This window comes from Bufo gargarizans, chromosome 6 (genome assembly GCF_014858855.1).
Source record: "Bufo gargarizans isolate SCDJY-AF-19 chromosome 6, ASM1485885v1, whole genome shotgun sequence".
Taxonomy (NCBI): Eukaryota; Metazoa; Chordata; class Amphibia; order Anura; family Bufonidae; genus Bufo; species Bufo gargarizans.
The window spans coordinates 284,737,944-284,751,594 of record NC_058085.1 but is presented as its reverse complement, the minus strand read 5'-3'; the positions used below and the strand labels follow the sequence as shown (position 1 = coordinate 284,751,594).

General features: G+C 46.5%; 1 protein-coding gene across 4 annotated transcripts; it reads left to right on the top strand.

The window, feature by feature from the left end:
• Nucleotides 1–1,189: 1,189 nt before the first annotated feature.
• Nucleotides 1,190–12,649, top strand: RPS21 (ribosomal protein S21). 4 transcript variants are annotated; one of them, XM_044298366.1, is made up of 6 exons: nt 1,190–1,260; nt 4,042–4,119; nt 5,286–5,349; nt 5,772–5,843; nt 10,365–10,420; nt 12,575–12,649. In XM_044298366.1, the coding sequence occupies exons 2-6, from the start codon at nt 4,070–4,072 to the stop codon at nt 12,582–12,584; spliced, it is 252 nt and encodes an 83-aa protein (XP_044154301.1). In that variant the 5' UTR covers nt 1,190–1,260; nt 4,042–4,069; the 3' UTR covers nt 12,585–12,649. The 4 variants fall into 4 exon arrangements, with proteins under 4 accessions (XP_044154301.1, XP_044154300.1, XP_044154303.1 ...); XM_044298365.1 differs by having other exon boundaries at nt 1,204–1,271; XM_044298367.1 differs by lacking the exon at nt 1,190–1,260 and adding an exon at nt 1,315–1,459.
• Nucleotides 12,650–13,651: the final 1,002 nt, after the last annotated feature.

Below are 13,651 nucleotides of genomic sequence, written 5' to 3'. Positions count from 1 at the left end.
TCTGCAAACTACAGAATCGGGGAAAAAAAATATAGCATTTTGTTTGGCTGTTAACCCTTGCTTTGTAAATGGAAAAAAAATGGATTAAAATGGAAAATTTTCAAAAAATTCTGAAATGTTATCTCCATTTGCCATTAACGCTTGTGGAACACCTAAAGGGTTAACGACGTTTGTAAAATCCGTTTTGAATACCTTGAGGGGTTTAGTTTCTAGAATGGGGTCAATTTTGGGTGGTTTCTATTATGTAAGCCTCACAAAGATTTGCTTCTAAACTTCTAAGCTTTGTAACATCTCCAAAAAATAAAATGGCATTCCCAAAATGATCCAAACATGAAGTAGACATATGGGGAATGTAAAGTAATAACTATTTTTGGAGTTATTACTATGTATTATAGAAATAGAGAAAATTGAAACTTGGAAATTTGCTAATTTTTCCAAAATTTGGTATTTTTTTTATCAAAAAAAAATATTTTTTTTTACTCCATTTTACCAGTGTCATGAAGTACAATATGTGACGAAAAAACAATCTCAGAATGGCCTGGATAAGTCAAAGTGTTTTAAAATTATCACCACATAAAGTGACACTGGTCAGATTTGCAAAAAATGGCCTGGTCCTTAAGGTGAAAATGAGCCCAGTCCTGAAGGGGTTAAAATAAAAGAAACAAACTGATTTACAAATGTGGTATTGTTGTAATCGTACTGACCCAGACAATGAAGGGAATGCCGTAAAAACGAAACCCATAAAATTATGGTGGAATTTCACTTTTTCGAATTCCACACCATTTGGAATTTTTTGTCCAGCTTCCCACTACATTGTATGCAAAATTAAATGCTGCCATTAGAAAGTAGAAAGGTCCCGCAAAAATAAAATAAAAAATAAGCCCTCATACCTGTATGTGAACGAGAAAAAAATATATGGAAAATTGCAAGGTTCTGAAGGGGTTAATAATAGTTTTCTTTATTTGTTTAACTATCCTTCAAAATATGAGTAAATCAGCTAGGCGTGCCCTAATGACAGCCTGTGGAATAATCACGTCTCAGAAGAAGCCATTTTACTGTAGACTTAGTTTGATGCTTTATATTTAGCTTACACAAAATGGCCGCTGTATGTTCCGCTCTAGTCTTCACGTTCAACTGTTACCATGGCAGCAGCTACGACTTCCTGTCTTCTGGTTGTTCACCCGGAAGTATTCCCGTCAGCCGCTGTGACTTCTCTGTTTCCGGGGCGGAGCTTCCTCCTCTTTCGTGTCAGCCATTACGGTGAGCAGGAGGTGCGCTCTGCCGCTGCGGCGTCCGAAGTGGTCCTGTTTCAGTGAGACCTGTCACAGACGTGTTCCCGGGGGTCTCCGCACCCTCCTTGCCCCAGATCCGTGACCGCAGCTTGGTTCGGGCTGGGAGCATTGAGCGGCACGCACGTGTCCAGTGAGCCCTGCACATCCTTGGGAGAGGCCGGGGATTGGTAGGCCGCTGCTGGGGTTCAAAGGGAGGCTAGTTACACGGGTCTTAATGCGTTCGTTCTCTTACTCCTTTCAATGGAACGTCCTCTAGGCCGGGAGAAGCCCATTGTAGCTCAGCGCTGAGTAGTGGGGGCGCCCACCGTGAAGCTCCATCAGTGGGTCACGTGACCACCGTGAAGTACAATCAATAGTTAAAGGGAACCTGTCACCGGGATTTTGTCTATAGAGCTGAGGACGTGGGTTGCTAGATCACTGCTAGCACATCTGCAATACCCGGTCCCCATAGCTCTGTGTGCTTTTATTGTGGAAAATAAACTGATTTAATACATATGCAAATTAGCCTGACATGAGTCAGGGACAGGACTCATCTCAGGTTAGGCTACTTTCACACTGGCGTTTTGAGATCCGTTTGTGAGATCCGTTTTACTGATCTCACAAACGGATCAGTTAAGCCCCAATGCATTCTGAATGCCTCCATTCCGCCCTGGATGCGGACGTTTTGGTGTCCGCCTGGTGATGCAGCGCCAAATACATCCGTCCTGACTTATAATGTAAGTCAATGGGGGACTGATCAGTTTTCACTGACACAATATGGTGCAGTTGAAAACTGATCCAGTCAATGTAAGTCAGGACGGATCCGTTTGGACTTAGAGTAATGCAAACAAATCCGTTCTGAACGGATACAAGCGTTTGCATTGTAGGTGCGGATCCGTCTGTGCAGATACCAGACGGATCCGCACCTAAACGCAGGTGTGAAAGTAGCCTTAATTTGCATATGTATAAAATCCATTTTTTTTTTACACAATAAAAGCACACAGAGCTATGGGGGCTGGGTATTGCGGATGTGCTAGCGGCCATCTAGCAACCCAGGTCCTCAGCTCTATACCCCAAATCCCGGTGACAGGTTCCCTTTAATGTTTGGGCTTTTCTATTCATTTGGATCCAGGAAATCACTACCCCATTCAGTAGAGATCAGTGTCTGTCTCCCTATGGCCGTTGTTACCCACAATTCACTATGACCTGAGTTAGTGATGGGAAGTTCAGATCTTTGAGCTGAATCGGTTCATTTGAATCAGCTCATTCAAATGAACCGATTCATGAATCGGATCTTCGGTTCACTTCCTGAGCCGGCAGAGGCAAGTGAACTGAAGATCAATGCGCATGCTCATCGAATCTTCGGTTCACTTGCTGAGTCGGCTCTCAAGTGAACCGAAGGTCAGGAGGGACTCCCTCCTGGCAAACACAGCTCTGCTGCAGTGGAGCAGACTGTGATAATTGAGTGTTAAAAGAATCGTGTCACCGAGTCCCTACCAGACTTCCTGCTCTGCTACATGCTAGATTAATGCCTGCCTGCCAGCTGTTTGAGAAGGCCTCTAGCCCAGTGATGTCACAACTAGTATCATTGGGCGCTGCTAAGCCCAGTTGAAGTGAACAGGGCTCGGCCGTGCCCAGTCATACTAGTCGTGACCTCAGTAGGCCTGAGGAGACAGTGAGAAGCCAGCGGCACCACTGCTTTCACAAACAGCTGATCGTCTATTCCAGAGAATAGATCATCAATTAATAAAAGCTGCAGAACCCCTTTGAGTTTGTGATGTTCCAGTCGTTACACCACATCAGGAATTTACCTCCAGCAGTTGGCCTGTCTGCACTTGGTGGCTCCTGTGGATCATCATGAAGTCCCCAATGTTGTGGGAGCAGTTGTGATGAAAATATTGGGTAATCTGTTACCTGGGGATGCTGGATTATCAGATGTTTGTTCGATATACTTGGATTAGCAGTGTAACCTGTAAATAGTAGAGGGGAAACAGTCTGTAGAAATCAATGTAAGGACCTCCATCCAGACACGCAAGCGTGGACCTCCTTGCTGTAAGATGGAGCTTCCTCTTTGCAGTGACTAGTGTCGCCACAAGCTTCATGATCGGATGGAAGTGAATGTTGGGTGAGAACAGCGGTGCCCTAATCTTTGAAGCTGCTCCTCACTATTGGATTACCAGGTCACTGCTTGTTATTGCTGTGCTATGATATCCAGCATTGCGTCCCATGAAATGCATGGGAGCGGGGGCCGCACCAGCCAACTCCTTTCGCGGCTCCGGCACCTTTATAACAATAGGGACATATCCTAGCGATATGCCCCCATTGTCTATGATGAGACAACCCCTTTAACCAAGGCCAGCGATGTCACGTTCATTGGTCACATGGCCTGTCTGAAAATGTCAGCACTAATTGGATAGAGTGAGTCTGTGCAGGTACACCCCCCCCCCCCCCTTTCCTGGTTACTACCCCTCTGTACCCTTACTTAAAGCTAATGGCAATTCATTCATAACTTCTAGTAGATATAATAGAGGAATGGCACAACATAGAACTATAAGAATAGATGCTCCAGAATTTAGTTCTTGGGGAATGCATCAAGGTATTAAAATAGACATGTCAGGAGCGGTGACAGGTCCTCTTTAAGGCATTATTAGAAATATTATATAGGGTTGTTTCCCTTTTAGAACAATTCTCAGGGGTCATCACAACCCTTTAATTGTTAATTTTATCTGTAAGATACTTATTATCAATATAAATGTTTTCATTCTGACAGGTCCATCTGACAGCACCCAAGCCTCAATATGCAGAACGACGCTGGTGAATTCGTGGATTTGTACGTCCCCCGCAAATGGTATGAAACATGTTTTACATCTGCACATTGGTGGACCTTTAAGGGGTTATCAGGTGTATAATGTGTATGAAAGTGAGACAGCGTACTGGTCAAAAATAAGGAGACTGATGGTGTGCCCGTTTTTTATTTTTTTTGTAGTTGATAAGCTGAAAGTGGGCAGTTCTGCAGTGCGATTGCTGCTCTACGGTCATCGTAGATGTACTGGGAGCCCCTATAGAAGATATCACACGTCATTGGTAGTCACATAGTGTGCTCCTGTCTTTAGAGGGAATCTGTCACCAGTTTTATGGTGTCCTCACCAAGGGCAACATAAACTAGTGACAGATTATGTATTAAAGTGCCATTTATTCCATAGTCATGTTCATATGATAACGGGTGCACATACATAATACAGACAATTGCACTAAGCATGAACAGGACGAGTTACAAACTGGTACAGAAGGAGAGAGGGTCCTATAGAGGGCTTGGGTCACTTTCTTTTATTTGACTCGTGTAGCCGTTTTGATAAAATCTTAGGCTGCTTTCACACCTGCGTTAGGTGCAGATCCGTCTGGTATCTGCACAGACGGATCCGCACCTATAATGCAAACACTGGTATCCGTTCAGAATAGATCCATCTGCATTACTATGTAAAAAAAAAAGTTTTACATTGAAAGTCAATGGGGGACGGATCAGTTTACAATTGCACCATATTGTGTCAATGTAAACGGATCCGTCCATATTGACTTACATTGTAAGTCAGGACAGATCCGTTTGGCTCTGCATCGCCAGGCGGACACCAAAACGCTGCAAGCAGCGTTTTGGTGTCCGCCTCCAGGGCGGAACGGAGTCAAATTGATGCATTCTGAGCGGATCCTTATCCATTCAGAATGCATTGGGGCTAAACTGATCCGTTTGGGACCGCTTGTGAGAGCCCTGAACGGATCTCGCCAGGGGACCCAGAAACGCCAGTGTGAAAGTATCCTTATCCAGCGCTTAATAATCCTTGAATATTCATGAGCTCCTGATTTTCTCCGCCCCCTGCTGCTAATGAAGTTGGGAAAATTAAGAAAAAAACCTGTCAATCAGCAGCAGGTGGGTAGAGAAAGCCTCAAGCTCATGAATATGGGCACTCATTGGCATAAAAGTGGTGACAGATTCCCTTTAATGTTGATTTCTCTCTGCAGCTCTGCCAGCAACAGAATCATTGGAGCTAAGGACCATGCTTGCATCCAGATTAATGTTGCCGAGGTAAGTGCACATAATCCTGAGCATGGCACGCATGTTCAGTATGTAAATACACCTCAGCTGCTGCAGAGCTTCTTGTTTAATTCTATGCAATTCGGGGGCGCCTTTTTGTTCTTGAGACTGTCATTCCCGCCAGCATGTATCTTGTGCTCGGGATAAGAATGTTAAACATTCGGCCGGCGGCTCGCCTGGAGAGCAGCGCGTACTTATCATGGCCACACTAGCGGCTATAATCCCGCCACCTTACCTCATCCCCTAGTAATGCTTTTGCTATTTGTTATCAGTTTGGCTTTATTACAGTCACCGTGTTTAACTCTCTGAATTATGTGATGCGTTAACCCTTTGCTGACAGAACAGTGAGCGATTGTGTAGCTCCAAACTAGTGCCAGGCCGACGCCTACCCTAATAATCTTTTTGTTTCGTAGGTTGATAAGGTCACAGGCAGAGTTACTGGTCAGTTCAAGACCTATGCCATCTGTGGACCCATCCGCAGGATGGTAAGTTGCCTCCATCCCTTCTGTCCCTCCTTGTTTGTTAGTTAATGGGTGCAGGATACATTATATATGGAGTAATGTTCTACACAGCCATTTGGGGGAAACTTTTGGCGGTTTGGCTTTCAGTACCATCTCTACAGCGATGACACCTACTTGTGCATCTCTCCCCGTGACATCGCCCTTGCACTGCTATATACCTCATCCAATTACATTACCCCTGCACTACTGCAAAGAATTCCCGGTCTGTCAGCGGTTTCTAACTTCATGTCCTCCTCTCTCTATTTTAAATTGAGTCAGAATCCTTAACCTCTTTGTGATTCCACCATTTGCTAACCAACCACCACCTGATATTTCTATCTGTGTATGGTACCATAATACTAATAGGTAGCATTTGCACCTCCTAAGGGTTATGGCTGACCCAGATCTTTCCATCACTTTCCTGCCCCTGTGCCCCAGAAACATTACCAATCTGGCCTTTTCTTAGAAACTCTTTGTTGGCCTGATCCAGTCCAGGTCTTAATTACTGTTATTCATTAATCATCATCCTCCCCTCTGTAATCTGTCCTGAATGCAGCAGCCAGGCTCCTCTGTCCAACCGCTGCACGGGTGCTATCATCCTATGTCTCCCCCCTCATCCGTCCTCCATATATCTACCATTCTACCTGTGTTCTGCTAGCGATTTATGACTAACATCCTCCATAATCCCAACCTCCCGTTCCATCCCAAGAGTTTCTGTGCTGCCCCCGTTTTCTGGAATGTGATTTCCAGCATCCACAGTTGACCTAAAAAACATCTTTATCATGTCCTATTCCATGCCCTAACTGAGAACTTGATCCCTTCATCTGACAGTGTTTCCCACTCTCCCTACACCCTAATGCACTTCATACACACATTGACAAAAATAACACACCAAGAAGGAGCTGTTGAAATCAAATGAAGCTTTCTATTTGTGAATGTTATTATAGATGCACGTGATTACAATATTTACAATTGAAAGGAGGCCCTGAAACCCTGTTGGGCTGCCTCTGTCCTGGAGACAAGATGGACAAGAAGGCATACAGGTTCTCGAAGTTATCCTGCGGCACATTTGCCCACAGATGTTGTAGCTGGACGCAGTGGCGTAGGGATCGCCATAGCAACCATAGCAGTGGCTATGGGGCCCTACGCCACTGGGGGCCCGTCCGGACCGCATAATTTTTTTATTTTATTTTTTATTAATACACACAGGCAGCCAGGCCCGACCGCCCGCCCAGTGGGCGGGGAGGGGGCGGTCCGCAGCTCGGGCCTGGCTGGGGGGAAGCAAGGAAGGAGGAGCTGTAGGCCTGGAGCAGGCGGGCCCGGGGCGCACTGTCTGCCGCACAAGGAGACGGGGGCGTAGCAGAGGCGGAGCCAGGCTGGCACCAGCGCCGCAGTGCAGGAAAGATTTCCTCCGGCTCCGCCTCCTAGTAACTAGAGGGAGGACTCAGGAGGCAGACTCAGGCGGTGGAGGAGGCCGGGCCAGGTTGGGGGGGGAGTACCTGTTGTGGAGGGACTAGGGAGGGTGACGGTCCCGCCGGCTGCACTGGCGCCAGTCAGATTCGGCGCTATGCTATCGCTTTAATGACACTCCCCACTGGTCTCCAGTCCTGCCACTGCCTGCTGCTGTCTGTGACTCTAAAAGTAAGTGATTCACTTAAAGTGAATTTAAGGGTGTGAGAACTTATGATATCTCAGAACTTTATCTAAATTCTTAAGTTAAAAAGAGCTGCCTGCAGAGTGGGGCCCCCAAGAGAAGCAAGGGGCGCCCTCCTTATCTTTATATGCAGGCAGCTCTTTTTAACTTCAGAATTCAGATAATCAGACTCACTAATTAAAAATTTACAGCACACACACCCTGGCCTGTAGTGTCCACCATCAGACAGGGGAGGGAAGAAACCCCAGAATTAGAGTGTGCCCCCCACTTGGGGGGCACACTGACACTCTAGTTCTGGGGTTTATTTTCTTCCCTCCCCTGTCTGATGGGGACACTACAGGGGTGTGTGCTGTAATTAGTAAGTGAGAGTCTGATGATCTGAAGTTAAAAAGAGATGCCAGCTGTGATAAGGAGGGCGCCCCTTCCTTCTTTTGGGGGGCACACTCTTATATGACAGACTAAGGGTACTTTTGCACTTGCAGCAGGACGCATCCGGCAAGCTGTTCAGCCTGTCGGATACGTCCTGCCGCTATTTCGCTGGACCGCCGCTCCGTCCCCATTGACTATAATTGGGATGGGGCGGAGCTCCTGCGCGGCACTGCGCGGTGAGAGGCCACCGGACGAAAAAGTCGGACTTGCAGTACTTTTCGGCCGCCAGCCTTTCACGGCACACTGCTGCGCTGCATCGGAGCTCCGTCCTCGTTCCCATTATAGTCAATGGGGACGGAGCGGCTGCACGGCGAAATAGCGGCAGGACGGATCCAACAGGCTGAACAGCCTGTCGGATCCGTCCTGCCGCAAGTGTGAAACTACCCTAAGTTTTGCTCCTTATTGAAGGTTGCTGTACTTGCAGTAGATGGTTCCAGTTCCACTGCGGGCGGGCTCAGGGCTGGTGGTCTGGTGGTGGCAGAGGCACTATTGTGGCAGGCACCAGGCTAGTCTGTACTGGGAGTCTGACGGGACTGACTTGTAAAAGTTAGATGAGAGAAAAAAGTCTGAGTCCACTCAGACTTTTCTCTCTCATCTAACTGAAGACGCATGTTAAGGTCCCATTCACACATCCGTAAGTGTTTTGCAAATCCACGGGCCCGTGGATCCGCGAAACACTGACATCGGTAATGTGCGATCCATAATTTGCGGAGCGCACATTGCCGACACTGCATAGAATATGCCTACTTTTGTCTGCAGATGCGGACAAGAGTAGGACATGTTCTATTTTTTTTCGGGAACGGAATTGCGCACCCGGAAGTGCGGGTCCGCAACTCCGTGTCCAGGCTGCACATCGTATGGGTCCGCAATTCCGTTCCGCAAAATGCAGAACAGAATTGCGGACGTGTGAATGAGGCCTTATTGGTAGGTGCCAGACCAGATGTGACAACTCCAGACCCTCAGACTTTTTGATGCTCATGGCAGTGGGAGATCTAGGATGGGTGTTTGGGTGGGAGCTGTGGAAGGGGTGGTGGGAGGCCCGATAGATATGGGGGGGGGGGGGGGGGGCATAATTTTTTTTTTTGCTATGGGGCCCATGCATTTCTAGCTACGCCCCTGGCTGGACCTGTAGATTCTGCACACTCATAGGTTGCCGGAGCTGATCCTATAAATGCTCGATTGGCGATGAATCTGGAGACTGGGCAGGCCAAGGAGGTTTTGTAGTCTGGTGGACAAATTCCTGAAAAACCCTCCCTGCCGTGAGAGGGAACATGTCCTGCACATATCACTGAGCTCCCCAGATCCTAACCCCAACAGTTGGGCAGTGTGTCACTCCAAAGCAAAGGGCAGGATTGTAGCACCCATCGTGTGGCCTCCATACTCTAACCCGACTGTCGTGGGATCCTAAATACAACCTGGATTTGTTGCAGAAGACTGTGGATCCAGTCCATAGCTGTTCAGGATTCTCATTCATGACTAAACGAAGGAGATGGTGGCTGGCTGTCAATAGCAGCTCACATAATAAGCGCCGTGACACCAAATTTCCTTCTACTAAGCTACTGGAAATGGACTGGGCAGAGACTGGGTGTGTAATGAAGATGCCACCTGTGTCTGGATGGCGGGCAATGTTATTGTGGGAGCTGCTCGTTCTTGTCAGATCGAACTATCTTCTCTACTGGTGGTCTGTCTTGGCCATCTGAAGTCTGTCGCATGTACGTATTCTCACATAACTACTGCTCCCAACAACTAGGTCAAAACGGCATAGATGATGGGCAATTAATCTAAACTTTTATTGTGCTTCTCTCAGACCAATGATGTGCCCCTTCTCAAAGTTTGCCAAAATGTTGTTGATTTTGAGGCCTGTATAGCAGTCACCAATCTCTTGCCAACATGTACACTACCCAAAAGTTGCCCCTGAGAGTCTTTAAGTCAGAGGGGGAAGCACTTGTGCTCTTCTGCAGAAACCCAGAGTCTAATCGGACCACACCTGTAATCATTTCCATATGTGGCTCAGACATAACTGCATGCCGAGTGTTGCAGTGACTGGCTCATGCAACTTTGTGTAGTACCCTTTATTATAAAAGATGGCTGGACCAGTGTACACTATTTACTATAAATTGCAAGCTCTTGTGACCTGGGGCTTCTTCTCTTTGTACTATTAGTTTTTTACTTTGTAATGTCTGATTTTGTTTGTACATATACCCTCTTACTGTAAAGTGCTGTGGTATATGTTGGCGCTATTTTATATACTCCCACCACTGTAAATGACTCTAATATTAGAAGTCAAAGACTCCGAAGCTTTTTATCTTTATAGTAGGGAGTATGAAATGCATTATAATACAGTTGCTGCAGTACCTCTTCTTAATTTTTATATATGCATCCAAAGTGTAGCGCATTTAATAATGTCGTTGTTTTGCTCACAGGGGGAATCTGATGACTCCATACTCAGGTTGGCCAAAAACGATGGCATTGTTTCAAAGTAAGTGCTAAACTTCTAACATCAGTGACTTGCACAGTGTCCTGATATTAATGGGTTTGTGCCATGTATATAAATCAGGACGCCTTCCAGCAGTGGTTATACGAGCATCATTTTGATTGACATACCGTAAATGACAGCTAAAAATGCAAATTTTAGTAGTATTGGCCAATTGGTTGTGTGCGCGGCAGCCGGGGAGGAGTAGGATGGGGTATGTTGGATTTCAGCTCGTCCGATCCTTTGTCTTCTCGGCACATGGCTTCCTGATTGTTTCCCTGTTGAAATCAACAGGCCAGCTCGGCTCATCCTAGAGTGCAGATCTAGTTTGTGTGGGGTGAGGGGGATAGCAGGAGACAGCTGCTGGTATGATTCATTAAGGCCCTTTTCACACAAGCATATTCAGTCCGTGAAATTCGTTCCACGTGACAGGTATTTCTTGGACTGAACTTTGCTCCTGTGGCACAAACTCACAGCATTAGGGCTCATGCACACGACCATATGTATTTTGTGGTCCGCAAAAATACGGATCACATCCGTGTGCATTTTGTATACTACAGAACAGCTAGCCCCTAATAGAACAGTGCTATCCTTGTCCGTAATACGGACTATAATAGTACATGTTCTATATTATTTTTTTTGTGAAAAGGAATGCACACAGAATAATTTTTTGCAGACCCATTGAAAATGAATGGTTCGGCACACAGTCAGTCAAAAAACGGAACGGACACGGAAATCAAATACGTTTCTGTGCATGAGCCCTTAGAATTATTCTTAAAGGGAACCTGTCACCGGGATTTTGTGTATAGAGCTGAGGACATGGGTTGCTAGATGGCCACTAGCACATCCGCAATACCCAGTCCCCATAACTGTGTGCTTTCATTGTGGAAAAAACGATTTGATCCATATGCAATTTACCCTAAGATGTGTCCTGTACGTGAGATGAGTCCTGTGTGAAGGAGCGAAGCACCGCCCAGCATCCTCCTTGCTCCCCGACGTCAGCCAGAGCGCCGTAATATCGCGATGCGTGAGCTAGCGCATGCGCAGTGTCCTCAGTGTTCCTTCCCTGAGGGAGATGCCAGCACAGGGAAGGAACTGCGCTAGCTCGCGCATTGCAAGATTACGGCGCTCTGGCTGTCTGACGCTATGGGGACTGGGTATTGCGGATGTGCTAGCGGCCATCTAGCAACCCATGTCCTCGGCTCTATACATCCAATCCCGGTGACATGTTCCCTTTAATGCTGTGTGTTGCTGTTTTGACCTCGGCTGTACTGTAGGATTGTGTGAGTATAGCAGCGGTCAGGCTGAAACACACAGCATTATAAATAATTATAATGCAGAGAGTTTGTCACAGGAGCAGCAGTCAGCCTGGGAAATATTTGTCACACGGAGCGTTTTTCACAGACTGCGCCTTACCCATAGGATTGTGGTAATCTTTGCCAGCACTTTTTAAAGGAAACCTGTCACCTCCCAAAACCATCCCAAGCCGCCTGCAGTACCTGCGTGCAGTGAGCAGCGTGTTTCTGATGATTCCTTTCTTCCTGAAGGCCGATGCTGCAAAAGAACTGAAAACGTTCTTCAATCCCCTGCCGGTGCGCTTCTCCACACATGCGTCAAGGGAGCAGCGGCCTTCTTACTTCAAGTCACGGTAACCATGCCCCCTTCCCTGCCCCTTAGCTATGACTGACAGACGGCAGTTTAGCTTGCCATGCCGAACTCTATGCATAAGCTGTCAGTCGCAGGGAAGGGGTGTGGTTATCTTGACTTGAAGTAAGGAGACCGCTGCCCCTTGACTTCAAGCCTGACTAGAGAAGCGCGCCGGCAGGGAATAAAAGAACGTTTTCTGAGCTTTAGCAGCATCGGCCTTCAGGAAGAAAACAATCAGAAATGCGCTGCTGGCTACACGCAGGTACTGCAGGCGACTTGGGAGGTGACGGGTTCCCTTTAAATCCCGTGGATGTCTAGCTGTACAGGTGGCGTGACATGACTGCCTCACCCAATGGCTCTGGTACTGTACAACACATATGCGGCAGCATTGTTTCCCTATGGCTGCAGGGTTTTGTGAGCATGGGCTAGACCAAAAAATGTGCATTACACAAAAAGGCTTGACTGGGATCTGCACTTCATTAACAGGAGACTTTATTTATTTTTTTCTCTTAGGAACTTCTAAATGAAGAATCCTTTGGATTTGGGAGTCTTGTAAGAAAACAATAAAATAAGAAAAAAATTAAGAAACATCTGAGTCTTTGTAGTTTGTGCTCTGTTCATCCACACAGCTTTTCATGCTTTCTATACATACTTTTTTTTACATAACAGGAATTTTAATATTTGGATTCTGCCCTGCTGTACAAAAACCATAGCCCGGACATTTTGTGTGTGATACAAATGTGAACAGCTTTCAGCATCTTGCTTCGTACTCAGATATGATTGCTTATAGGGGATGAAGAAAAAATATCTTAACTAATGCGAACCGTTATTGTAAGCATATCAATGCTGCTCTCCGATGTATTCACTGTTCACACCTCTCGTCTCTTCCCATTCTGAGGGGAGGCAACAACTCATCCCATGAGACTGCCGAGCAGCTGCATCTCCCAGCAGTGCATTGCAGTCCGCTTCACACCTTATCGCGCCTTCCCTCGCACATAGCCCTCTATGCACTGTGCTATGTAATGGAAAGACAAAGCAATATACTTCTATGACTTCAGGTGTCGGGGCCAATTCACCATGAAACCAGGACTGAGAGAAGGGCAGAAGCAATTCAGCAGGTTAGTTCAACACTGAATACAGTAGATGGTGGAATGGAAGTTCAGCCACAGAAACAGCAGGGGGCGCCACCAGAATGGAAAATGCAATGTACATAAACCTTACAGAATTTCTGCCTGTTCTTTAGTTATACTTGGCTTGAAATGAATTCGCTGTTCCATTGCAGAGTGAAACCTTTTGTGGTGTAACCTCTATTACAAGCACAAAGATGCTGCACTACAGACACCCGAATGATCAAAGGTCCTGATTTGTGAGATGTTGGAGCACACACATCTGTGTCTAAATACCACTACTTATCACTACTTGGGTTATGTTTTTCCTTGAGCGGATTCATTTCTGTGTTTGGTGCCGTATCCAACTTGCGCAAACATCTTCTCTGTACATGCGTCTCTGGAGGTTATACCAATTGTTCCTGCGCACTTCTTTTCAGCTATTAGACTGAGGCTATGTGTCACGCAACCAAAAATGTGTGAC

Coding starts and splice junctions, on each gene's coding strand:
- RPS21 (XM_044298366.1), top strand. CDS start 4,070: ATGCAGAACGACGCTGGTGAATTCGTGGATTTGTACGTCCCCCGCAAA. Junction 4,120..5,285: donor TTGTACGTCCCCCGCAAATG/GTATGAAACATG, acceptor TTCTCTCTGCAG/CTCTGCCAGCAACAGAATCA. Junction 5,350..5,771: donor TCCAGATTAATGTTGCCGAG/GTAAGTGCACAT, acceptor TTTGTTTCGTAG/GTTGATAAGGTCACAGGCAG.